The sequence below is a fragment of the Myotis nattereri genome (genome assembly GCF_964212035.1).
Source record: "Myotis nattereri genome assembly, chromosome: 1".
NCBI classification, from domain to species: domain Eukaryota; kingdom Metazoa; phylum Chordata; class Mammalia; order Chiroptera; family Vespertilionidae; genus Myotis; species Myotis nattereri.
In genome coordinates, this window is record NC_138075.1 from 78,095,103 (window position 1) to 78,121,001 (window position 25,899).

The following is a 25,899-nucleotide window of genomic DNA, read 5'->3' on the forward strand; positions in this document are numbered from 1 at the left end:
AAGCCAGGCTCTGACTCAGTTGTCTGTTACAAGCCTTATAAAGGGGGCAGAGGAAGGGGAACCACCCTTTTGGCAGGGCCATTCCTGGAATACTCAGCTCCCCGGAAGTCATTGGTCCCAGGCCAGTGTTGTCCCAGGCAGAGCTATATATCTGAAAAGCAAGAGTTGAGGTGACTGGGAGAACAGAAGGCTTATGGCCTGAAGAGTGCTGATGTATGATGCCCAAATCCCTTTGGATATTGGACTGGGATTCCTACTACAAAAAGGGCTAAAGGCAGTATGGAGGCCAATGGTAAGAATGTTGAGCTTGGAAGACTTCTCTGATATTTAAGTCCTCCAGATCAGCGTTCGCCAACCAGTAGTCCATGGACCACTGGTGGTCCGTGAGGTCCGAAAGGTTGGCGCCCAAAAGGTTGGCTCCCACTGCTCCAGATCATACAACCCTAAAGAAAGGTGCAGGATGTCACACTGCCATCTGGTGGAAAGACAAGATCTGTCCTTGGGCAGAGACAGAGCCTGGCAGTCTGTCCAGTGGGCAGGCAGGTTTGGAGATAGTTAACATGAAGGCAGATAGGAGACCGAGGGGCAGAAAGTATAATGCAGATACAGACAGTGTATCTGAATACAGGTATGCACCTTTTGTACTGTTTATTTCTAAAGGTTAGATACCATTAAAATAAAGAAAACACAATGGCATTGTTTTATATTCCTACAACCACTCATGGTTTTGGCTCATTAGAAGTTAACATCAGACACAACTGAGACTACACACATGGGCAGCAGCCACAACAACAAGGCTTGCCTTTTGTACAAAGTTTATATATATATATTGTTTATGTACACAGACTCAAGGATATTAAGTCCAGTGAGAAGGGCTCATATGTGCCCAAGTAGGGGACAGGAGTGGCTTTAGCACTGGGGTGGAGCCCACAGTAGAGGCACGTCGGAAGCAGTGGAGAGTAGCAGCCTCTCCACCATCCTCCCTTCCTGGACCGGAGGAAGGACAACTAACTATACAAAAGAAGATGGAAGATACTGGAAAGGTACCCCATCTTTCACTAAACTCCTGAATGCCCCTAAGACATCCAAAATACCTGGCAGGATAGATCATTTCTATAGCTCCCAGCAAACTGCAGAGCCCACAGTAGTTCTGGCCCCAAACTGAGGTCTAAGGCAGGCTTTACAATGCACATACATGTCCAAGCTATCTTCCGGGGCCCTTGTAGCATCAAGCCAGCACCTTCAAGGTTCAGCCCCCAAACTGAAAAATCCTCTTGGACCACAGGGCTTAAGGGTCTTTCCTTGACAAAATTGTAGGGTACAGGGGACAAAAAGAAATCAGTCCCTTCAGTTAATGCCCTAAAGCCTTCTCAACAGAGGAGGAATGGAGGAATCATGGAGAGGTGGTTGGAAAGGGCAATGAAGACCATCCCAGGAGACGGTACACACGGACAAACAGGTGTTCAATAATTCTCTTCTCTTCAACTAGTGGTTGCTCAGCAGAGGCCATTCCCAGTGGGTCCATGGGCAGGAGCTCTTCTTGGTGTCTACGGGTGACCCCAACTCCCCCAGAGTTAATGTCCATGGCTTCAGGATGGCTTGATCCACAAAATGGATAGAAGGGGCCGGAGAATGGCAGATATGAAGGGAATGGCAGGACCCAGAGGCATAGGGAGGCAATGCACTATGCCACTGATTTACTTGGGGCAAAGAGAAGAGGTAAATGGAAGTAAAACGAAAGAAAACAACCAGAGTCTAAAATGAATGCGGTCCTGCGACTCACATGGTCTGGGGGGTAAACAGGCTGGAAAGCTGGAAGCACTGGGAGGCAACTGCCTGAGAGGCAAGGTTCAGGGCTGGACTCAGAGCTGGAACAGAGAGAAGAGGCAAAGTGAGTCAGTGAGCACAGAGCATTCCTTCTTCCCAGGCCCAGCCCATCTATCCCTTTCCCAAGTCCACGTCTACCAGTCAGAGCTGCTGGGTTTAGGGCCCCCAAGTGAACTGCTCCATTCAGCTGCAAAGCAGCAGCTTGGGCAACGGCGGCGGCAGCAGCAGCTGTGGTGGGCAGCTGGATTCCAGAGCCTAAAAGGTAAAGAAAAAGTGGGGTTAAGTCCCAACCCTCAATCTACAATTCAACCCCATGTTTTTCACTCTGAAGAGTAACTACCTTCTGCCAATTTGGCCATGAGCTGCAAACGTCCACCCGCTGATCCCAGATTCAGCTGCTGGTCTCCATCAGGAAAAGTGATCTCTGTGCCACCATCCAGTCGCTCAGTCAAATGGCCAACTCTCATAGGTCGACCAGCAAGCTCAAAGCCATTCAGCTGTTCCAGGGCCCGTCGGGCACACTCAGAGTCAGAGAACTACAAGAAACCCAGGCCATTATCAGTCACCTCTCGGCCAGAGATACGCCCTCAAAGCCCCACTAACACTCCTAGTCCTACTATCCCAGGAAACTTGCATGGTTGCTGTGGCACAAACTTTTCTTTCTCAGGGAATGTGACCTCAGATCCCCCTAAAATTCATCTCTGAAAGGGACTTTTCCAACTGATTTCAATCTCTGAGCTCCACTAAAAATCTAATAATGTAAAGTCTATTATCTGTAGGGAGCCTAGCCTGACAGGCTGTCTCACAAATGGGGATATAAAAATGGAAGACAGACTGAGAGCTAAGACTCCTGAGGCTTTATTTGAGCCTTTACGACTAGTAAGTTTAAATTCTCAGTTAAGAGAAGGAATCTGGGCCTCCAGAGCCCAGCCTTAGGAAGCAATACATCCTGGTATTGAAAGGAAAACTGCACCCAGCCTCCACCAGAGGACTGCTGACTCAGTAACCCACTGACCACAGGATCTCAACTCTCTCATCCCTTTCATCAGCAGCAGCCTGGCATAGAGAGGATTCCCAGTCTTCTGTTTAAAGAGTCAAGGGTGTTGACCTAAATGCAGCAACAAAAGGGCAAAAAGGCCCCATAGAAGCCTTTCCAAATCTGAGTCACACAGGGAGCTAGAAAAGATACTTGCTACCACGAATGCCACAGCTGGCTTTGTTTACTCTGGTATTACCTGCCCTAGGGCCTGGCATGTGGTACTGACAGTTCCTAGGCATGTGGTATAGGTGGCCTGCCTTTACTGGATACTTTTGAGGTAAGCAATTGCCATGATAGAACACAACCTACCTCCCCTCTGCCCTGCAGGTAACTGTGGGGTGTATGTTGCCTGGATTGAGCCCAGAAAATATCAGCTTCTATCAGACTTTGTGGCTGGCAGCCAGTCCTCAGCCTGGAGTCACATGGGGCTAGAAGAACCAGTTATGGGAATTGGAAACAATTTTGTTGGAGTGTCAGGAAAAGATGAGACTTGACCACTATTAGGTGGCCTCCCTATTCTCCCTATAGTGGGATTTAAATATAAAGATACTTCTCAATGGAAAAACCTACTTCAAACAGGGTAGCACAAGAGGGAAGTATATAACTTCCGATTCCCACCCCATCGTGAAAATATGTCAATTCTATAAAGCATGTCTATAAAAGCTCATACCTAACCTCCCTCATACCCCCAACCTTTTAGTTGAAGCCTGGAACCATAACTATTACCCAAAGAGCACGTTGCAGCCCCAGGGAAGGTGGTAGAACTCCTGGACACCCCCATACACTGACAGAGTATAGGAAAAAAGCCAAGATCTCAAACAAGGCACTCATCTCAAGGGGCACAAGGCTAGTAGTCCAGGGCTCAGCACCAGGGTTTATGGGTCATTTAGGCCAGCAGTCGACAGCTTTTCGGACCTCACGGACCACCAGTGGTCTGCAGACCACCGGTTAGCAACTGCTGTTCCAAAGGTTTCCTTAAACCAGTGGTCACCAACCTTTTGGACCTCACAGACCAATGGTCCGTGGACCACCGGTTGGCGACTGCTGACTTAGACAGTTCCTAAAGGAGGAGGATGAAGCTAAACTGCAAAATCAGACACGTAGACAAACCCAAATTAAAATAAATAAAGACTAGAGACTTACCGTAATGAAACCATAACCTTTAGAGCGGCCTGTATCTGAGTCCTTCATCAGGACAATATTATCAATCTGTAGAATAGGGAGAAATTATTAATAATCTTTTGGCTAAGTCACACCTTTGACCCTTCCTACCCAGACTATTCTAAATATCTCCCAGTTTCTATATTTCTCCAAATCCTTTAAAAAAGAGACAAAGGCCATTCCCCCACCATAAACAACCTTTCTGACTAATCTTACTTAACCTGGACCTTGATTTCATGGTGCTGACTCATTTGTCTACTGAACAGAGATGGAGACTAATTGTCCAAGCATGGACCCATATGCCCATTACTATGTATGCTGTGGGTTAATCATGGTCAGGCAGAATGAAGAGGAACACTCACCCTCCCCACTTTTTCCAATTCCCTTCAGAGGTTTTCCTCACTTTCTACTCACTTTGCCAAAGGGCTCAAAGATGCCCCGGAGCATGTCCTCGGTAATGTTGCAGTGCAGGGAGCCCACACAGAGGCGCATTGGTCCACCACTGCCTTTCTGCAGGTTGTTGGCCATGGCTGCCAGTCGGTTTTTCTCAGCCTGAGGAAGGAGGGAATGATGGGTCAAGTCCCACACCTGCTACCTTCAAAGCTGTTTTCTCCTATCAGTTTCTCAGCCTGCTCACCTGTGAGGCCTGTACAATGATAGGCACCCCCAGCAGCCGCTGCCCTGTCAACGCAATGGCCAGTGGCACAGACTGGATTTCACAGAATTCCACATAGGCAATGCCCTTAGAACGACGTGAGTTCCGATCAGAGATGATACGTACGTCACGAACCTATCCAGGGGAAAAAGGAAATCCTAAGTTGGGTATAGAAGGGGATGGATAAAAGATAAGAGTACTAAGAAGGAAACTAAAAGGGGAAATGTTACCTTGCCAATAGCAGAGAAAAAGTCCTCCAGGTCTCGAGGCCGAATGCGGGCGGCTAACTGCATACAGAAAACTGTGCGGGCATCACGCTCCTCGGGACTCAGATTATCAATTGACTCCCTAAAAAGTAAAATTTACTAAGACCCCCCCTCCACCCAATACTTGGTCTTTGTTTTCCAGCTACTCTCAAGTACCACCCATTCCTAAAGTTTGGCTCAAAGAGCTTTTTATTTATTTTTATTTTTTAAAAAATATTTTATGGATATTTTACAGAGAGAAAGGGAGAGGGATAGAGAGTTAGAAACATCGATCAGCTGCCTCCTGCACACTCCCCACTGGGGATGTGCCCACAACCAAGGTACATGCCCTTGACCGGAATCGAACCTGGAACCCCCCAGTCTGCAGGCCAACGCTCCATCCACTGAGCAAACCAGTCAGGGCTCAAAGAGCTTTTTATTCATACCACACAACTCCTAAAGAAGTGCTCATCATTAACTTACCTGACTGGACTCTTCTCTCTGAAATGAGGACTCTTATTGTGTCCATACCTATGCCTAAGGAATAGAGAAAAAAAAAGTGAAAATTGTATCACCCAACTTTATTCACATTGAACCAATGCTGAGTCTGCCATCATGAGAAAACCAGATCCCATTCATCACCTCTTCTCACACATGAAATTTTTTTTTTTTACTTTAAAAAAAATATATATTTTTATTGATTTCGGAGAGGAAGGGAGAGGGAGAGAAAGATCAATGATGAGAGAAAATCACCAATCAGCTGCCTTCTGCACGCCCTCCTCTGGGGATTGAGCCCGCAACCCAGGCATGTGCCCTTGACCGGAATCAAACCCAGGAGCCTTCAGTCCACAGGCTGACACTTTCTCCACTGAGCCAAACCAGCTAGGGCGAATTTTTTTTTTAAATCCTTGCCCAAGAATTTTTTTTAAATTGAATTTTTAAAAACCTGAGGACACGGTTTTATTGATTTTAAAGAGAGAGAAAGAGGAAGAGAGAGAAATCAATGTGAGAGAGAAACATCAATCAGCTGCGTCTCACACGCACTCTGACCAGGGATGGAATCCACAACCTGGGTATGTACCCTGACCAGGAATTGAACCTGTGACCTTTCTGTGTATGGGACAATGCTCTAACCAACTGAGCCACACCAGGCAGGGCTATTTTTTCTTTTTAGAGAAAGATAAAGGGGAGTTAGGGGGTAGGGAGGGAGGGAGAGAGGGGGAGAGAGAAACATCAAGTAGTTGGCTCTTGTACCCACCCGGGCCAGGATTGAATCCACCTTTTGGTATACAGGACAAAATTCCAAACTCCTAAGTCACCCAGCCAGGGTGACATGTGAATTCTTAGTGCCACCCCTGCAATAACTGGATCTCCTCCCTATCACAGAGGGGCATAAGCATCCTCAGGCAGGGACCACAGCAAAATCGTTTTACCCAGATTACAATACAAAGGTGAGCTTATTAGCAAAAGGTGATACCCAGCGGCAAGTGGTGGACTCCTGTAGTGCACACGATTCTCACGACGTGGGGCCCGACTTCTGGACTCACTACTATGTTGATGATCCCAGCTTTGGCTGTGGTGACGATGCTGCCGATCTCGACTTCGGCTCCGACTACTTCTCCGTCTATGCCGATCCCGGTCTCGACTACGACTGTAGATGGAAACAACTATTTAGTTTGTTAAAGAACCAACCAACCTCTTCTGGCCTTTAATGTATAGCTTTCCCTGGTATCTTTCCATTTGTAGTAATTCTCAAAACCCAACAGCCCCCAGAATAACTGACCTGCGCTTTCTATCCCTGCTTTTACTATGGCTCCGACTCTTCTTCCTGTGAAAGACAGTGTAAATTCTTATTATTGCGAAGGTTTCATGATCTCTCCCACATAAAAGAAATGAGAGTACGGCCGGGGTGAAAAAGAAAGCAATAAAGGACCAAAGTCCAGATGATCTGGCAGTAGCTCACAGCAACTGCACACCAACTCATACACAGCCCTGGATGCTGTCAGGCATCTGATGCAGCCAAAGCTGGTGTTTCCAAAGTAGGAGTCTTCTTGCTATTTTACTCAAATGAAATATATCAATGCTGGGACTGATCCACAAATCTACACTGAAAGCTTAAACTACATCATTAAACTAAGTCACCGTTATGCCCAAGATCCAGTGAAGCCATTCTAAAAGCTGTCTTAGAAGCAATTACCTACCTGTTCTTTTTTTAAAAAGTTCTTTATTGATTAAGGTATTACGTGTCCTTATCCCCCCATTGCCCGCCCTTCCCCCCACTCATGCCGTCACACCCCTGCTGTCTGTGTCCATTGTATCTCTCTGTTCTTGCTGCTTCTCCAATGGACAAGACTGCTTCCCTTCCTAAGTTGCCAACCCATTTCCTCACACCACACTCACTTGCTTGCCTCCACACTGGTGCTGCTCCCACTGCCACTGCTGCTGGTGCTGCTGCTGGTGCTGCTAGGGCCGTCCTTTTTAACCTCCTTCCGTTGCTGCTCACCCTGAAGGGTCCACCAGAAAAATGTCACAAGGTTCAACGTGGCAGACACATAGAATCCATTGGGCACAGAGAGAACAAAAGTGGACAAGGAAAAAAGCATATGAAATCAAAGCTCTCAATTATCTAGCCAAGTTTTAAACACCTGGACCTCCTAACAAAATAAATGAAGAGAGAAAGGGAGGAAAACTACCCAAAAGGAAGAGATCAGAGGGACAGTTTTGATGTTAAAACTTTAGCTACTCAACATCTATTTCTCAGGAGAATGAGAAGTCAGTTAGGTCTGAGGTATAGGTCTGACTTTCTACCGTACCATTGAGAACTATGAGCAAAGTACCCATTCCTACCTCCTTTGTCCCCCCCCTCCATTTTAGGGGGCCCACTCTGAAAGCATGGCCCTTGAGTACTGATCTCCAGAATAGCTTACTAAATGACTATGTCTTTTTTTTTTTTAAATATATTTTATTGATTATTTTACAGAGAAGGGAGAGGGAAGGGAGAGGGACAGAGAGTTAGAAACATTGATGAGAGAGAAACATTGATCAGCTGCCTCCTGCACACTCCCCACTGGGGATGTGCCTGCTGCCCTTGACCAGAATCGAACCTGGGACCCTTCAGTCCGCAGGCCGATGCTCTATCCACTGAGCCAAACAGGTTAGGGCCTATGTCTTTTATGAATAGCCATTGTACACAATAAACAAGCAGAGAAAGAGAATTCACAAAATGTTGAGACCAATGATCCACAATTGCTTTTTCTTACCAACCCAGGAGTGAGGTGGGAATATTACCTCCTCTTTTTTATAGGGAGCCTCCAGCATGGCCTCAATCACTATATCAAAGTCATCGGATGCCATCACAGCCGATCTGAGGAGAGGATATCAATACACAAGAACCTCATTACTATGTTTCCTTCCCTTTCAGCACACCACATTCCCTTCCCCCTCCAAGAAACAGACTTTAGAACATAGTTCTGTTTCATAAACTCCAAAGGAATCGTATCAGCTATTTGCTTACCCTAGGTTTATTTTTGCACCTTACAGATCTGAACTATTTCTGCTTGATGACTCAGAATAGGTGAAGGGTCTACAAGGAAACTGGGTAGAGACAAAATAATACAGACCGTGTCCTATCCTGTGAAAAGAAAGTGTTGGTATTCAAAGTTACTATTTACTTTACAATGAACAAGCACTAGGCCTCCATTCTACTGTTCAAAATTCTGAATAAATAACTGGTTTAACTTTAAAACATAGAAATAAGCACATATTCCCAATAAAAAGAGAGATGCAAGACTAAAAATGAGAATACAAAGCAACACCAGAATAGATTTGCCCTAAACTATTTCCCACATCCCCCTCCCAAACATCAATAATTAGATAACTGAGCATTAAGCATTTTTCATAAAACAAAAACTAGTTTAGATAACTCAGAAAGATCTGATTAAGACAAGCTTAACCAATTCCACTGTGAAGCCTTTCTGTCTAGGCAGGCAGGGTGGGACTTCTCGCTCCCCCAAGCTTTCACATCTAGCAATCCTCTTTCCTAAGTGTGTCCACCACAGGTCTCTTAAATAAGAAAAACAGAAGATACCAAACAAAATCAATAGGAAAACTTATTCAAAAATTACTAGTCTGAAATTATCAATATATACAACATAGATGAATCTCAAAATAATTATGGTAAGTGAAAGAAATCAAACAAAAAAGAGTATGTATTGTATGATTACATTTAATTTTTTTAAAAATATATTTTATTGATTTTTACAGAGAGAAAGGGAGAGGGACAGAGGGTTAGAAACATTGATGAGAGAGAAACATCGACCAGCTGCCTCCTGCACACCCCCCACTGGGGATGTGCCCGCAACCAAGGCACATGCCCCTGACCGGAATCGAACCTGGGACCCTCCAGTCCACAGGCCGACGCTCTATCCACGGAGCCAAACCAGTCAGGGCTGTATGATTACATTTATACAAAATTCTAGAAAATGCAAACTAACCTGTAGTGACAGAAAGCAGATCAGTGGTTGCCTAGGGATAAGAGTAGGTGGGGAGGGGCTAGGAGGAAAGGATTACAAAAGGGCACAGGAAAGTTTTGGGGTGATGTTTCATGGCTGAAACATATCAAAACCCATCAAACTGTATGCTTTAATGTGTGTAATTTTATATATCAACTATACCTCAATAAAGCAAAACCCCCTCCAACTAATCTTAAGAATCTATGCTAAGGTTAATCATAATCAAACTTTCCATATCCATAAGAGCATTGTCTTCTTTAAAGTAGCTAATGCATCATCCAACGATGCTGTCCTTGTTGCCCTCAGAACCCATAGTCTATCTGATGGTTTAATAGAGTAATATAAAAATTATATGTAAATATAAAAGTAAGTAATATAATAAAGTAATATGAAAATAAGAGTAATGATGATGTAATGTAAATGACACTTATCATTTATAGCACTGAATATTGCTAGGCATGTTATAGAGACAGAATTCTTGGAAAGAGTAAAACAATAAAAATTGCTCTTAAACAGCCGGAACCGGTTTGGCTCAGTGGATAGAGCGTCGGCCTGTGGACTGAAAGGTCCCAGGTTTGATTCTGGTCAAGGGCATGTACCTGGGTTGCGGGCACATCCCCAGTAGGAGATGTGCAGGAGGCAGCTGATCGATGTTTTAACTCTCTATCTCTCTCCCTTCCTCTCTGTAAAAAATCAATAAAATATATTTTAAATAAATAAATAAATAAATAGATTGCTCTTAAACAAATTTAAAGCTTAAATTGGAAATTAAACCAAAATCAAATAGGTGTGTCTAAAATCCAGTGAACACAACCTCTTACAATAACAACACCTTACATTATTTAACAATCAAAGGTAATATATGATACAGCCAGATATCAGTTCCAATGCACAGATGAAAATCTGAGGTTTTGTGAACTGTCCAAAGTCACAAAATTCAAATGGAGGAGCTGACTTGTGAGTAAAGTCTTCTGACCCTAGTCTAATGTTCTATCCACTGTATTGGTTCGCTCTCTCTCATGGTTTTAACTTAAAAGAAAATATAAAAAAAGAAAATTACAAAGTATATCATGATGTCTATTTTTAAATGTACTTATCTGGAGAATTAATGTCCCAATGGGTTTATCAATAGAGTCAGTCCCATTAGCTATACCTTATTGTATATGTTTCAAAATATCAAGAACCAGGCTAATTATAATATATACTATCTGATCTATTCTGGAAAAAAGGTTCTAAAAGGAAAAGTTTTTAATCCTCAAACTGTTCCTTTCAGTCATTTTGGCTGCCAAGTCTACACAAATTTTCTAAGTGTCACAAAGTTCCTCTTTATCATTTACAATCTGCTTTTTCCTCCCTAAATGAAATGCTTCTGATTTCAAGAATCGTTGAGTGCGAGTGCAGGGTAGGGGTAACCCTACACACAAAATCTTTCACTGAAGCTGATACGCGAGCCCCCAGTGATGGAGTACAATTTTCACCCTGACTCAGAAACAAATGAACGAACTGATTTAGGCACAGACATGTACAACATGAGCACATTTTGAAACTTGTCATCTCGCTGGGTTTAGTACAGCTTTCGGGTGTCCTAAAAGCATTACAGTCCCAAATAGCATGGGTTTTCAGGCTGTTCGTTTTCAAACTCTCTCCCGGTCCTAATTTATTGGTCAAAGTCCATTCAAAACCATCTCATGAAAACACTACAGAACTTTCTGCCAACCCTGCTCCGAAACCTACGTGAGGGGCCCACAATCACGGGCAATGCTCAGGTCCTGGCACAGCACAGCCAAGACTCAAGCCAGTGCTCAGGCCCCCTGCTGCCAGGGCACCGGAGAGCGAGGGGCACTGTCGGCCCAGCTCGGGCCGAATTCACCAAGGGCTCGATCCCAGGGGCGACGGGAGCGCCATCTCCTGGGTCCGGCCACTGAGCTGGCACCAACATCTCCAAACTAAGGCAGCTTAATGAAGAACAGGAATGAGGAAGATAAAAACATTCCCCACGAGGTGTACAAACGAAGGCTACGCTTTTTAAAAAAAAAAAAATGGTCCTGTAAGTACCATCCCTGAGAGGGCCAGTGTCCCAATGCTGAAACCTCATCCGTGGCTCACTACACTCCTCTTTCGCCACGGAAAGTGTGGTCATAACAGGAAAGAGGGAAAAGCCCACGGAGACCAATACACTGAAGAGCCTTCGTGAAACCGAAGATCAAGGAAGAAATCTCAGTTCTCTCCTCTCTGAGTGGTGGTGGCTCTCGGGGCTGAAAACCGAACCTCCGTTTTCTCAAGCCCGCGTGGGTCGACGCTCCCTCCCCAGTAAGGGCTGCGGGGACCTGGGCAGAGATCCTTGGGTCACTGGGACCCTTGACACAGCGTCTTCCTCGCTAAGATATAGCCACGAGGGTGCCGATCCCTGAAGTCCTGCCAGTGGACTACATTCAGGTAGCAAGCACTTCCGAATCAAAGATAAAAAATTTTTCTTTTTCTTTAAGCTTGCCTCATGCTGTTCCTGACGCCATTTTCTGCCTGTGACGTCAGCGGCAGGCGCCGGGGGGCTACGTCACGCATAGGTGACGTCGCGAGGGAACCAGGTTTCAGGGTTTCTCACCAGTTCCGGGTCCCCGCGGGGGTAGGGGGGCTCCGGTCTTCTCTGCTCCTTCGGGTTTGTTGGAGGGTGCGAAGCTCGGCTGTGTTCAGAGCAGCAGTAAAAGCCCCACTGCAGCCGGAGCCGCTCCTCTCCCCGCAAAATGGCGGTAGTTGCACTGTCTTCCAGACGTTCCCCAATCTGCGCAGGCGCTACAACATTAGGCGCTGGAACTAACTTCACTGGTTTCGCGGCAACAGTCCGAAGTTCAGAATTTCATTGGTTAAAATTTTAAGCATGGGTGGAGCCAAACTCGAATGCTTCTGGCAACCATGAAGTTCCCAATGATTGGCTAGCTTCTCGAGACTTCCGGAAGGTGGGCGCGGCCTCAGGCGGCCGTCCGTCGCGCTCATTGGTTAAATAACTTGCGGAAGGCGGAGAAGCCAGGCGTAGGGACTAGACGTAGGGACCTCCTACCCGGCTCCCAGCTCGGGTTGACCAGGCCACCCCCCGTGGGCGGAGCCAACGCGGACCTGTAATAGACGTTTTTGGCTCCCTCAACTGATTTGTCAAGGGGGTCACGTCCGTCTAGGGACAGCTTTGTGGAGAACTGCGTTTGCTTCACGTCAGGAAAGATGCTGGACTCCATATCCCCGTCTGAACGGACTGTCTACACAACCCTCCCAAACGCCGCCTCCTGCCCTCAGTGCTTGGGAGCTGGGAAAGAGGTCTTGTCACCGATTTGTCTGTTCCTACACCCTAGGTACATCAGTTCCAATCAGTAGCCCACACGCCTGACCCTGCAAGGGTGAACTTGAGACAGTTTCTCAGGTGACTCCTTCCGTGCAGCAGTAATCAGCCCTCTAACCAGAAAGGATGGAACTGACTTAGGCCCACCCCCCAATCCCAAGACTTCCAAAGGTAGCTGGTTCTAACACCCAGAGAGCCAGAGTCAGGGGACCTATGTTCCAGCCTGGACTTGAATACTAACTTTATATTATTGTACCAACTTCAAATACCTCCTCTATAAAATGAAGAATTGGACTAGATGATCTCTTAGGACTCTTAACCCTATGATTTTATTCCAACATAATAGGTTGTCCTGGCTGGTGCTCTCAGTGGTTAGAGCATCAGCCTGTGCATTGAAGGGTCTGGGGTCTGATTCCTGGTCAGGGGCACATATCTGGTTGCAGGTATGATCCCTGGCCCTGTCGTCTCACATGCTAGAGGCAAACAATCAATGTGTCTCTCACACACTATTTCTCCACCACCACCCCTCTCCCCTCCTATTCTCTCTAAAAAAAAATCAATGAAATAATATGTTCTGGTGAGGATTAACAAAACAACAAAAATGGGTGGCTTCTTGCTGGAGATGCCTGGACAGCTTTGTTTCTCTCTCAAGAGGTAACAAAGGTGTTTGGCAGTTCAGTAGCTAAGGAAGGTAGAAGGAAAGCTGGCTTTATATACAACCCCATCTTCCTCTATGGTGGCAAATTATGCCTCCTCTCCAGACAAAAGCCTAATCACAGGTCCTAATAGACTAGACCTCTCTGTAGCTAATCAGAAAGACCTAGACCCAGAAGTCCCAGAGTCACCACTAAGCTTCTCAAATGGACACTCTTGGGTCTTGGATGAGGGCACAGATCTAAATATGTCTAGGTTTAAGTAAGGTTGGGAAAGAAGAGGCAGGGAGAGCAGAGTTGGAGCTGGAAAGGCCATAACTTCACTTTATTTGTATTTCCTCCCACACAAAACAGAAAGAGAGATGATCAGGGAAAGGGCTGAAAATGTGTTCAATCTGCACGTTCTCAGGGCTGTTCCAGGGAGCGCTTGAGGCTGAGTGCCTGTTGGAGTAGCTTCAGATCTAGCACTAAGTCCTCATGCCTTGGCCTGAAGTCTTCACAGATTGGTGGCTTGAGCCTTGTAATTAATTCTCCTTTGCCCACCTTGATTGTAAGGCAGGAAAACAGAGTGAAATGCTCCTCTCTGATGGGCAAGGGGAATCACAGCCCACAGATGTAGTGCACCTTCTGTGCTATAGGAGCAGAAGCTGAAGCCGCTTCCGGACATTTGCAGGCTTGGCTAGAGACCAATGGTGTATGAGCGGCCTGTGGGATTGTGAATAGCAGAACAGACTGGTGCTGTCACAGCCCACTCATACCACACCTTCTTGGAATTGCTGCATCGCCAGAAACGCACACAGATGGTTTGGCCTTCACGTACTGTAATGGGCTGCTGTAAGAAGAAAGATGGAATTTTAGGGTGCAGCTAATGAGTTATATGTGGCAATGTATTGAGCTAGGTATGGAGATAAAATGATAAAACATGACATCCCAACCCTCATGAAGTTTATTTGAGATCTATCAGAATAATCAGAATTGAAAAACCAGACATTAAGCAAATAATCTAAAATGTGATCAGTGTGTGAATATGCACAGGGGGAATGCTAACTTAGTCTAGAAGGTCAGAAAGTTATGACAAGAATGCTCAAGGAAGCCTAGAAAATAAGTTAGCTGGGTGAAGGAAGTAAGCAAATAATTTCACAGGCAAATGAATGAAAACCTGAGGCAGGAAAGAAGATGGTGTTCCAGGGAGGAACCAAAAGCCATTCCACTGGACTGAAGCAATGTAAGCAAGGGGACAGTAGCTAGACAGGCAGGCTAAAACCAAATCACACCAAGTCTTACAAGTAATGCTCAGGATTTTGACTGTTACCCTAAGGACAGTGGGAAGGGTTTTAAGCAGGAGAGAGATACGTTCAAATCTGAGTTTTTAAAAGGTGATTCTTACTTAAGGTAAAAAATAGAAGAGCAGCTAGAGGAGACGTGGGGAAGCCACGGAGGCCACTGCAGATATCCCACCATCTACAACTGGGATCCAAGCACGTCAGAGCAGTAGGACATGCCCTCCATACCCAACAGCTGAAGCTATTCCTGAGCCTATGGAGGTTTAAAGGCGATTCCTACCTTAATGGGAAAGAAGATGGGAAACCATGAGAACATCCCAGGAGAGTGAGTCTCTGGGCGGATACCTATGGGGACAAAATAATGAAAAATTGAGGTTCTCCATAACAGTGCTTTTTGACTAGGTTGAGAAGTTTCTGAATTACTTTGAAACAAGTAATCAAAGAACCCCATTTCTGACTCCTGGGCTCACGTAATTCTAAATGAAACATGTACATGAGCTGCCCAGATAGTACACCCCATCGTCCACTGCCCCAAACTCACTCAGAGTGATGTCCTGATAAAGCACAGTCTCAAAGTAGCCTGCAAAGCCATGCAGTACTGTATTCACCTCCACGGGAAACTCCAAGGTACAGTAGCGGTTGTTGTCAATCATAGGATCTGTCCGGGAAAAGTTGTGTGGGTGACAAAGGGCCAGAAGTCCTAGACAACTTGGTAAAGAGCAAGACCAAGGGAAGCTTAGACAAGGCAGACCCAGACAGCAAGGGAAAAAACTAGGAGGGCGAGCTCTTACGCACCCAGTCAGAGGACAGACACACAGGAACCCACCTCTGTTGGGGTGGCTGAAGGTAAAACAGGGCTGGGGCGCAGACAGCTGGTGAAAGTTGTGCAGTCGTACCACATAAGGCATCTCAAACTGGGCCTGACCCGAGAGACAGAGGGCAAGAACTGGAGAAAATAGGTCAGAGATGCCTACTTCCTCAGGGAAAGAAGCTCAAGTCTGAGGGACATGGAAAAGAATGAAAACAAACTTTCATTTCGACCACTTTCCCACATCCCCCACTCGTCCTCTATCTCACCATCTTCTGCGGAGGAATAAAATAATTGGTGCCAATATAGAAAAATAAAGAACTAAAGAGAGGAGTCCTCCAGAAGAGAGTGTTTTTTTACCTCAGGGTCACGGTCCTTTTCCCGACAGGCTCGGACCTCATTGTACAGCTTGGAGGAGGAGATAGGAGCCAGAAAGGAGGTGTACTCCCCAGGGATGCTCACACCGTCATCTGCAGTGCAGGAGGGCTACATTAGTTCCGAAGAGATGGAAATGGTATATCTGTATGAACTGAAGGCTCAAACTCACACATCCAAACAGACCCAGGCAGCTCAATGTTGTCACATCCCCAGGCCAACCGCTCCCAACTCCTGTCACAGGGGATTCCACTTCCGGGTTAATTTACAGAGTCACACAAGGTTAAAACTGCCCTGGCCGGTTGCACTCAATGATTAGAGCATCGGCCTGCAATCGAATGGTCACAGGTTTGATTCCTGGTCAAGGGCATGTACCTGGGTTGCAGGTTCAGTCCCAGGCTCTGATATGGGCATGGCACATGCAGGAGGCAATCAATGCCTCACATCAATGTTATTCTCTCTCTCCCTCCCCCACCCCCCGCCCATCCCTCCCACACACTCTTAAAAAAAACACACACAAAAAAAAATGGAAAAAATACACTCAGAATGAACAAACAACAACAAAACCACCCTGGAAGGAACCTAAGATATTCTAAATGAGTGCTAACTTTTGTGAGGTCACAAAACTCTTTGAGATCTTGATGAAAACTAAGCCAAAGGTATATATCACAGCAACTCAGTAAGTCCACAGACCTCAGATTAAGTGTCTCTGCTCTAGTCTATTCCCTTCATTTTAATTTTAAGTGTTTTTATTGATTTTAGAGAGAAAGGAAGGGAGAGGGAGAGAGAAACATTGATCCCAACTGGGGATCAATCCTGCAACCTGGGTATGTGCCCTGACTGGGAATCAAACCAGCGACCTTTCAATGCACAGGACAACACTCAACCAACTGAGCCACCCCAGACAGGGCTACTGCCCTCATTTTATAGATGTGAACACTGAGGGATTACTTCATTCCCTTAGGGCACTGGCCCAAGTCCAGCCCCTCCTCCCCCTAGACCCTGTAACCTCCTCTTAGGCTGCTGTCTCACCCAATCCTGCCATGCCCCCATCCCCACAGCCTTCCCCGTTGATAATCCAATCCCCTTACTCAGTACACCCCAGCTTGGAGGCACCTTTTAGGAAGTGCTGGGCTCCATCTAGGCACTCAGGTGACAGTTCATTATCAGCAAAGGAGCCCAGAAGCTCACTGACAATGATGTCTGCTTTCTCTGGAGCCACCCATTCCCGCATGTCCGACGACACTACTGTCACCTGGCTTCCCCATTCTTCAAATTGCCAGTTTTCTAGTCTAAAACAGAGAGGATACAAGTAAGGACACTAGTAAGAAAAACTGACACTGGGGGCAAACTTCCCAGCAAGAGCGTTGCTGCTCACGTCACCACAGCATTAGGGTTCTTCTCCACGGCATACAGCTTTATCCGCCGGTCAGCCTGCTTGGCTGCCCGCAGGGAAGCGTTCACCAGGGGACCCCGGCCTGCTCCCAGCACCATCAGCACCCTAAGAAAGGGGTAGAGTTAAGCTGACTCAGCACATAGAGAAGTAGGCACACAAATCTCCGGGACTGTGGGGAGGCTACTCACTGAACATTGGTGTCCTTCTCTTCATCTGGCACTCGGTCTAACAGACATTTATAAATGGCCTGGTGGGAAAGGAGAGAAGACCTCATGTCTATAATCCCATCCTCACCTAAGTCATTCCGGACCTGTGCTTGACCCAATCTTGGACCCACACTGTACCTGCTGGTATTGAGAGTATTTGATGGGGTCCTTTTCAAATACTTCATATGTCTGAGATTCGAGATTGTCCATCAGGGGCTGATGAATGAGGGGAAACAGGCAAAGTAAGTTAGCCAGTTTCTGGCAAGAATAATGCACCAGATTATTAAAACCTTCCCCCCATTGTTGCCTGAGCTTTGGCAGGATTTTAAAACACCTACTCTCAAGAGACATTCCCCACCCCACCCCCAAACTCCCTCCAGACCTACCTGGAGTGGGGACTGCAGATAGTCTTCATAGCCCTTGGCAAAGAGTTCATAGGCATTGGGGGGAGGGCGGTTCTGGCTTAAGTATTCCAAATACTGGAGGTAGGAGCAGAACTCCTTCTCTGAATGGTGGTTGGTGCCTGTGATGATGAACTGCACCTCCAACTGTGAGAGAAGTCAGACCATCAGATACAGTCCTTACACCAAGATTATGGGATATCATTATGGCTTATGGCCAGAGTCCTAGCATAAAATGAGTCCCAGCAGTTCTCCAAATACCAACAAAAGCAGCATAATGCTTCAATGAACTTAACTTATAAAGCCTTCCTATACCATATAAGCATCAGCCTGGCTCAAAGAGCCCCATGAATCCTTGCTGGAACTTCTTAAGTGAAACCTTCTGAAAGGTCCTCTTGAGAGCTGGTAACTTTTCAAATGTTTCTGGGGCTTCCACTGCCATTTGCCTTTTTCCTCTCAAAACCCCCAACTTTGCTGAAATCGTTCTCCAGAAACCAGAGAGGAAAGGAGTCAGGCCCACAGGAAAAAGAGCATCACACATATGGGAATAAGGCAAAAGGATTCGCTGGAGAACCTTTAGAACCATTCTACCACCCACCTTGAGCAGCCGGAAGATCAGCCTCTGGTGCATCTTAGAAAGAACAGGAAATCCCTTCTTATTGGTCAGGAAAATGCTGGTGGGAAGAATGGCTGCTTTGATGGGCTCCCCAAGCCAACGATCAATGACATGATTAGATGGGAGGTCAGCTCCAATTTCAAGAGCTACACAGGGAAAAGAAAGGCCTGTGAACTACTGCTAGACAAGAAGCCTTTTCTTGCTCTTTTGTGCAAGATCTCTTTACTCCTTAAAAGCAAGGAAGCCTTGCCCGACGGGTGTGGCTCAGTGGTTGAGCATCAACCTATGAACCAGGAGGTTATGGTTCGATTCCCACTTAGGACACATGCCTAAGTTACGGGCTCAATCCCCAGTGTGGGGCATGCAGGAAGGAGGCAGCCGATCGATGATTTTCTATCATTAATGTTTCATCTCTATCTCCCTTGTCTCCAAAATCAATAAAAAATACATTAAAAACAAAAAAAAGGCAAGGCAGCCTTGGCTGGTTGCTCAGTGGTTAGAGCGTCAGCCTTTGGAATGAAGGGTCGTAGGTCGATACACTTAGTTGCAGGTTCTCCAGCCCCAATTGGGCGCATGCGGGAGGCATCCAATCAATGTGTCTCTCTAGCGACAATGTTTCTCTCTCCCCCGCCACCCGCTTCCTCACTCCCTTCTACACTCTCTAAAAATCAATGGAAAAAATATCCTTGGGTGAGAATTTAAATAAATAAGTAAAATAAAAGCAAGGCACAATGAGGCACAGAAAAAGAGCAAAACTTCCCAGCAGCCAAGTCTATATGAAACTCCTGATTCTTATTCCAGGTCAGAAAAGGGAAACCTATCGTAGGACCTTCATGAACTTACCCACCGCAATCCTCTTGCTATAGTCACATAAGGTCCGGAAATTGTGCCACCTGTCCAGAGTCAAACACAGAAAAATACCGTCAAATATGGCCCACCATACCTCAAGGAGACCATCCTATGGGTTCCATCCTGTACTTCCCTTAACCCGACCCTTTTTGCCCTGGTACAGCAGCAAAAGGAGACATACCACATCCATGTCTTCTCCTCTCCACTGTACTCCTCCGTGTGTGCAGCCGGTGCATTCTCAATTATATCATCTCTCAGGTCCTCTGGTGCCACCAATGGCACTCGCATCCAGAACTGTACATGAACGAGTACCCTACTTAGAATGTGTTGGGTCTAGAAAGCTTCTCTCAATTCAAAGCCTTTAATCCAGACCTCAAGTTAATCCATTTATATGCTTTCCCCAACTTTGTGATTACATGTACATGTACATGTAGCTTGTGTATATTATATCCTTATATAAACATCAGCCTTGTCCTATATTTCAACCATAAGTTTCTGGGAATAGTTTTATATTCTTTATCTTTTATCAATCTCTGCTCACCACTTTTAGATAGCGGCAAGTAGTACTGACATTTCTTGCCAAATGTACCCCTTAATGACTGGCTAGGAACAAGAAGGTACATAGCACACCCAGACTACCATAATATGCAGCAGGAAAGGAGGCCCTCAGCCATACCATGGAGGAGTGGTGGCCAGTGTGGATGTGGTTGGTCAAAATTCTGGCCAGGTTTGTGTTATCTTCCTGATTTAGTGGCAACAAGAAAGCTGGAAGACCTAAATACGCTCCAAAATTGAGCTCCTGTAACATGGCCTGGAATGGAGATCAAGAGGAAAAGGTTAAGAGTTAGCAACCCAAACAGTTTTAACTGCATTATATCAGAGTTACTGAGTTATGGGGGGGGGGGAAACTGTTTTCCCCATCCAGCTTTGTTACAAACCCGATCTTTAGAAAAATCCAGAGAAGTCAAATAATCTTACCGCCTCGGAGTTCCTGCGGATCTTCTCCACCTTTGAGTCTGGACGAATCCATGGAGAAAGCTTCCCCACAATCAGGGTATTCCAGTCTGCACTCCCCCACCCAGGAGAGACAAAGATCGAGTGAGGTTAGGCACTTTACTCATTCAATTTCCAGTTCTTAACAGGGAATAGAGATGAGAGACAACGGCCTTTTCTATCACAGGCACGGGATAGCCTGATGCAGATTAGGACACGAGGGCTTTTAGCAGGGAAGCAAGGAGAAAAAGAATTCTCTCTATCCCGGGGGCTACTCAATATAGCTAAGCCGGGAAAGAAGGACAGGGCTCCGCTAGAGCAGAAGGTGTGAACGGCCTCCGGGAATTAGGGGTGATATGGGATGCTCCCTACCCCTTCCTGACAGCAGAAGGTCTGATCGTGTCTGGGGGCCCGGTCGATTCTTAGCAGGCTCCTGAGTGAACTCCCTCTTGAAACGCGGGTGGAAGACAGGCATGCAGAGGAAATCAAACCTACAACCGTGACAGACCCAGCGTCGTCATGTCAAGAGCAGCAGTGCCCGGAGGTCCAAGCAACTGGATTAGGCTATGGATCCTGCACAACCCTTTCGGCTGCCACCATCCCTCCGCGGACTCCGCTCAGCCCCCCTCGGGGCACTGTGCCCCACCATCTCCACACACACAGCCATGGAAGAGATGAGTAAGGAGAAAAGGTGAGCGTCCACACCACGTGGGTTTTCTACTCCTGTCACTGGTTTTCCAGGACTGCCCCATCCAGACCCACCCGGTACTGCCCATGCCGCCCCCTTCAAGGTTTGCCTCTGCTCTCCCGAGCCCCTGCACACTTCCTCCCACTTTCAGACACTAATTCCGCTCTTCGGGGCCCTTGGAGGGCTGTACGCCCCTTTTTTGAGTTTACCAGGCAACTCCCCCGACTTTTGGACTCAGTGACCACACACCCAGTAAGTCCTTTTTGTTTTTCCTAACACTCCAAGGCCCGAGGCTTCCCTCCCCACGGTGTCCTGGTACCCACCCACCCGCAGCCCATCTCATTCACTCCGGCCCCTTCACCCCTGCCTCTCGGGGATGACTAGTCTGCCTCTCCCCGCGCTCGAGTTCGGACCCCGCATTCCGCCCGCGGAGGTCCGGGCCCTCACCCCTGCTTGGCCACAGCCCCCAGAGTGTCAGCTATTTCGGGGACGCAATTCAGGTCCCTGCCGCTGGACACGCGGCTCCCACCGGCAGCTCCAACCGCCATCGCCGCCATCTTTTCCCTCGCCTAGTCCACGCCGGGATTCCTTAATACTAGCAGCCAATCACAAAGCCGGGAGGGGGAAAAGCCCCCGGAAGGCGGGACGAGTCGCCCTAACAACCAGAGCATCTTCCCCGGCTCCAGCGGCCCTTCCGGCCAATCCGCGGGCTGTACAGTGACGTATTGCGTGGCTCCGAAACATTGACCAATCTCAGGGTCTAGTTCGTGGCGAGCTTCAGTCTCCCATAATGCCTCAAGAATTCGCAGAATGTCGTTGAGAAACTACACGTCCCATGAAACCCTGCAATATGAGCTTGAAGTACTGTCACGGAAGACACCCCAATTGTCTTAGGGCCAGTGGCGCAATGGATAACGCGTCTGACTACGGATCAGAAGATTCCAGGTTCGACTCCTGGCTGGCTCGGAAAGACAAACAGTTCATTATTGCAACTAAGCGATAATTCCTTATTGCTCTAAAGTCTCCTTTTTTTTTTTTTTTAATATTAATGTTCCCTCACTATCTTCTCCCTCATTTTCAGGACTTAAACTGATTGAGTTCTGTGGCCATCTTATGTCAGCTTTTTCCGTTACCTAATTCAAAGATGGTTCATGTGTAATTACTTACATCCGAACCTGGGTTAATGGTTGGTGCTCTTAAAATAGGCTTTGTATGGCCTTAGTGTGTTAGTGTAAATAAATTGTGGCAATTCAGTCACTAGATATTGCAAGTGACTCTATATCTCAAACACAAAATGTAAGTAAACACCTAAACACACATCCAAATACACACAGGAAGATGGAAAAAAGAAATGCACGGTGAGCAACTACAGTAGAAAGGAGTCATGAACAGCCTGGCAGAGGCCTGAGAGAAGCTCTACATTTTCTTTTGTCAATACCTGATAGAGGGATGGAAAAGAAGCAAAGGAATGAAGAAAGGATACACATAGGGAGGAGAAAGGGAATACCTGAAGGCAGGGAGCCCAGAGGTGCTGAGGGCCTGGCAGCGGTGATGGAAAGGAGAACACAAAGCCCTAAGTGGGAGGCAAGGACAGAACTTAGGGACCGACAGGCAGAGAGACATGAGAAAGAGAATTCTAGCGGTGATGCCCAGGGTTCGGTGCTCTCTGTGAGACAAGAAATGAAACCGTTCCGAGAGAATAGGTTATGGGTTTGGAACTGCAGAATTGGACCTCTAGGGGGCGCTGTACAATAGTTGGATGAACAGTGACCTGAACCAGACAAAACTTGGAAATCGCCAGAAGAAAGGTAGTGAATGAAGCCAAGAGACCAAATGAAATCACCATCGCCCGAGGGGAAAAAAGTCCTGGGGAAACAAGGGAAGGGTGTGGGTAGGATAAGCAATAAGGACCCCTGGATGCAATATAAGTATCCCAAAAGGATAAAAGTCCAAAAGCCCAAGAGCTAAGAAGATGCCTATGAAGCCAAAGGGGGTTGGAGATGCTTTTGTTCTATCTAAGTCTTCATTCAGTTCCTGCAGGTGGTATTATTATTATTATTATTATTATTATTATACTTTATTCCTTAGAACAGTTTTAGATTTACAGAAAAATTGAGCAGAAAGTACAGCAAGTTCCCATATGCCACCCTACAGCTTTCTCTACTTTTTTTCTGTTTTGTTACTGATTTTAGAGGGAAAGGGAGAGAAATATTGATTTGTTATCCCACTTATTTATGCATTCATTAGTTGATGTTTTTACATGCCCTGACTGGGGACCAAACTCACAACCTTGGCATATTGGGATGATGCTCTAACCAACTGAGCGACCCTGCCACTGAAGCTTTCTCTATTATTAAAATTTTAACATCACTCTAGTACATTTATTACAACTCGTGGACCAATATCGAAAACATTATAAGCGAAAGTATATAGTTTATTCAGGTTCCCTTAGTTTTTACCTAATGTCCTCTTTCTGTTCCATCCCACCCAGGATACCACAGTACATATAGTGGCTATGTTTCCTTAGGTTCCTCTGGGCTGTGACAGTTTCTCAGATATTCCTTGTTTTTGATGACTTTGAGGAGTACTGGTCAGATAGTCTCCTCTATTGGAATTTGTCTGATGGTTTTATCATGATTAGACTGGGATTAGGGGAGGAAGATCATAGAGATAAAGTGCCATTTTCATCACATCATATCAAGAGTACATACTATGGACATAATTTATGACTGTCGATACTGACCTTTATCACTTGACAGACTTACACTCCCCTCTTCCCTCTTCCATCCTCCACTCTTTGGAAGGAAGTCATTATGTGCGTCCCACACCTAAGCAGTGGAGAGTTACACTCCCCCTCCTTTAGGGTGGAGTGTCTACAATATTTATGTGGATTCTTCCCGGCAGGTCTTATGAGTAGGTGGTCGTCCACAGGAAGTGGGTGAGTGCTCCGCTGACATTTTCGGAAGTATTAAAGAGTTGTTGAGGACGCTTGCTTGTTCTCTGCCCCAGCTGTGACCAACCAAACTGCATTCACAGAAGACTTAGTAAATGTTGTTTCTTCTTTAGAAGCTAATTATCTGGGTTGTGGACCATCTGTGCTCCTGGCATCTTCCTCTTCATGTCAAGCTGGCTGCTCTGTTGGTTGTTAACTAATCCATCCATGGGTGAGAGAGAGAAAGAGAGGAAAATCTATAAAACAATAATGTCAGCTTTGCCATCAGTTAAAATAATTTTCTAAAGGATTTGTGTAAAAAGAACCTAGAATTTATGACTATCCTTTAAAGTAAGTTTAGATGGGCTGAATTTCATTTGTCTGTTATGTCTTTGCTTTTTCATTCAAAATGGCCTCAGCTATATGGTAAGCATAATGCTGAACAATTCCCAGCAATTCCATACCACACTGCTCTTCACCTTTCTCACAGCAGTTTCTTGTGTCTTAAAAAACAAACAAACCAGCATGTACTGTGGGTCTGCCTGTAATAGCAGGAAAGGACTGAAGAAGAAATAGAGAACCTTGTAAAGGACTCTTCCAAGGTATAAAGTCAAAGCTGGTGAAGTCTACCTATGCTCTGCTGTGTCTGCTCTGCCCTGCCTGCTGAACTCTTGTGCCCAGAAGCATGGGAGTCACTGTTCTACTCCTACACTGGATGTAGGCCTCGGCTGGGATGAAGATAGAGAAATGATAGAACAGAAGGGCAAATACCCTGGGTGAGAAATAATGTTACTTCCTCCAACAAGAGCCAGTGACCAACAGGCCAGAGCACTGGAAACTGTCCTGTAAGGGAAGGAGTACCCACTCCCAGACCATCTTCCAATGGGCCTGCCACATTCCTCACCTTCAAGCCTTCTACCTGAGCTTGTTTTTATGTAAACATCCCCAGCCCATTGGAAACCCTCCTTTCATCTTCTCTTGTGCTGCCCTCCTCCCTCAGCACTTACCTCCCTCCCCAGGACCACCTTCACTCACCTCTGTGCCTGCCCAGCCAGCTAAATTCTTCAACATCAAAATAATGGCCCATTTGACCCTCCTACTGCTTCAGATTGCTGCTTCATAATCAAGGCTGTCCTCCAGCCACAAAAGTGGCAGAGTTACTGAGGCAAAATAATCTGTGCTGATTTGCATTCTCTTCCTTGTCATCTTCTATTATATGGCATTTATCTGTCAAATAGAAAGTGGAAACTGTTCTAGGACAGAAAAAGATGTTTATGAAGCCAGAATATACCTAATATAAAAACCTGTCAGCCCTAGCTGGCTTGGTTCAGTGGATAGCATCGGCCTGTGGACTGAAGGGTCCCAGGTTCCATTCAGGTCAAGGGCACATGCCAGGGTTGTGGGTTTGATCCCCAGTAGGGGGCGTGCAGAAGGCAGCCAATCGATGATTCACTCTCATCATTGATGTTTCTATCTCTCCCTCTCTATCTGAAATCAATAAAATAATTAATTAATTAATTTTAAAAATATATCAGAAATAGTACCCCCCCACACACAAATCTATAGATCAGTCTCACTTATGAATATAAATGCAAAATCCTAAAATATTTAAGATTAACACATAAAATTCAACAGTATATTAAAATATAATTATATACAACAACCAATTAGGGTTTATTCCAGGAATTAATACAAGGTTAGGTATTAGAAAATTTATTTATGCAATACATCAAAAATAAACCAAACCAAAAAATTTTGCTAATTTAAAAAATTATATTGTTTGTTGATTTCAGAGAGGAAAGGGAGAGGGAGGGAGAGAGAGAAAGATCAATGATGAGAGAGAATCACTGATTGGCTGATTCCTGCACACCCCCTACTGGGATTGAGCCCACAACCCATGCATGTTCCCCTGACCAGAATCAAAACCAGGACC

At 46.0% G+C, this 25,899-nt stretch overlaps 2 protein-coding genes across 3 annotated transcripts; both read right to left on the bottom strand.

Annotated features, from left to right (window-relative positions):
• Positions 1–617: 617 nt before the first annotated feature.
• Positions 618–12,205, bottom strand: RBM23 (RNA binding motif protein 23). The gene is made up of 13 exons (XM_081099813.1): positions 12,041–12,205; positions 8,216–8,291; positions 7,328–7,431; positions 6,711–6,755; positions 6,405–6,578; positions 5,411–5,464; positions 4,913–5,030; positions 4,665–4,817; positions 4,442–4,579; positions 4,010–4,075; positions 2,168–2,363; positions 1,966–2,082; positions 618–1,868 (listed from the first exon to the last, which is right to left on the bottom strand). The coding sequence occupies exons 2-13, from the start codon at positions 8,279–8,281 to the stop codon at positions 1,780–1,782; spliced, it is 1,320 nt and encodes a 439-aa protein (XP_080955939.1). The 5' UTR covers positions 8,282–8,291; positions 12,041–12,205; the 3' UTR covers positions 618–1,779.
• Positions 12,206–13,723: 1,518 nt separating this feature from the next.
• Positions 13,724–21,612, bottom strand: PRMT5 (protein arginine methyltransferase 5). Of its 2 annotated transcripts, XM_081107436.1 has the most exons (17): positions 21,482–21,612; positions 20,719–20,837; positions 20,332–20,417; positions 20,030–20,164; positions 19,535–19,647; positions 19,348–19,397; positions 18,487–18,650; positions 17,874–18,035; positions 17,626–17,703; positions 17,470–17,528; positions 17,264–17,386; positions 17,002–17,177; positions 15,871–15,980; positions 15,529–15,622; positions 15,244–15,360; positions 14,983–15,047; positions 13,724–14,251 (listed from the first exon to the last, which is right to left on the bottom strand). In XM_081107436.1, exons 1-17 carry the CDS (start codon positions 21,589–21,591, stop codon positions 14,099–14,101), a joined length of 1,914 nt encoding a protein of 637 aa, XP_080963562.1. In that variant the 5' UTR covers positions 21,592–21,612; the 3' UTR covers positions 13,724–14,098. The 2 variants fall into 2 exon arrangements, with proteins under 2 accessions (XP_080963562.1, XP_080963563.1); XM_081107437.1 differs by lacking the exon at positions 20,719–20,837.
• Positions 21,613–25,899: the final 4,287 nt, after the last annotated feature.

Bases quoted from the DNA above. Each gene is read 5' to 3' on its own strand.
- RBM23 (XM_081099813.1), bottom strand. From the start codon at position 8,281: ATGGCATCCGATGACTTTGATATAGTGATTGAGGCCATGCTGGAGGCT. The intron at 5,465-6,404 runs GTATCACCTTTT...TCTATTCCTTAG, and splicing joins AGTCCACCACTTGCCGCTGG to GCATAGGTATGGACACAATA. The intron at 4,580-4,664 runs GTGAGCAGGCTG...CTCCTTCCTCAG, and splicing joins TCATTGTACAGGCCTCACAG to GCTGAGAAAAACCGACTGGC.
- PRMT5 (XM_081107436.1), bottom strand. From the start codon at position 21,591: ATGGCGGCGATGGCGGTTGGAGCTGCCGGTGGGAGCCGCGTGTCCAGC. The intron at 20,838-21,481 runs GTGAGGGCCCGG...TCACGGTTGTAG, and splicing joins GGGGCTGTGGCCAAGCAGGG to GTTTGATTTCCTCTGCATGC. The intron at 20,418-20,718 runs GTAGGGAGCATC...GGGGGAGTGCAG, and splicing joins CCTTCTGCTGTCAGGAAGGG to ACTGGAATACCCTGATTGTG.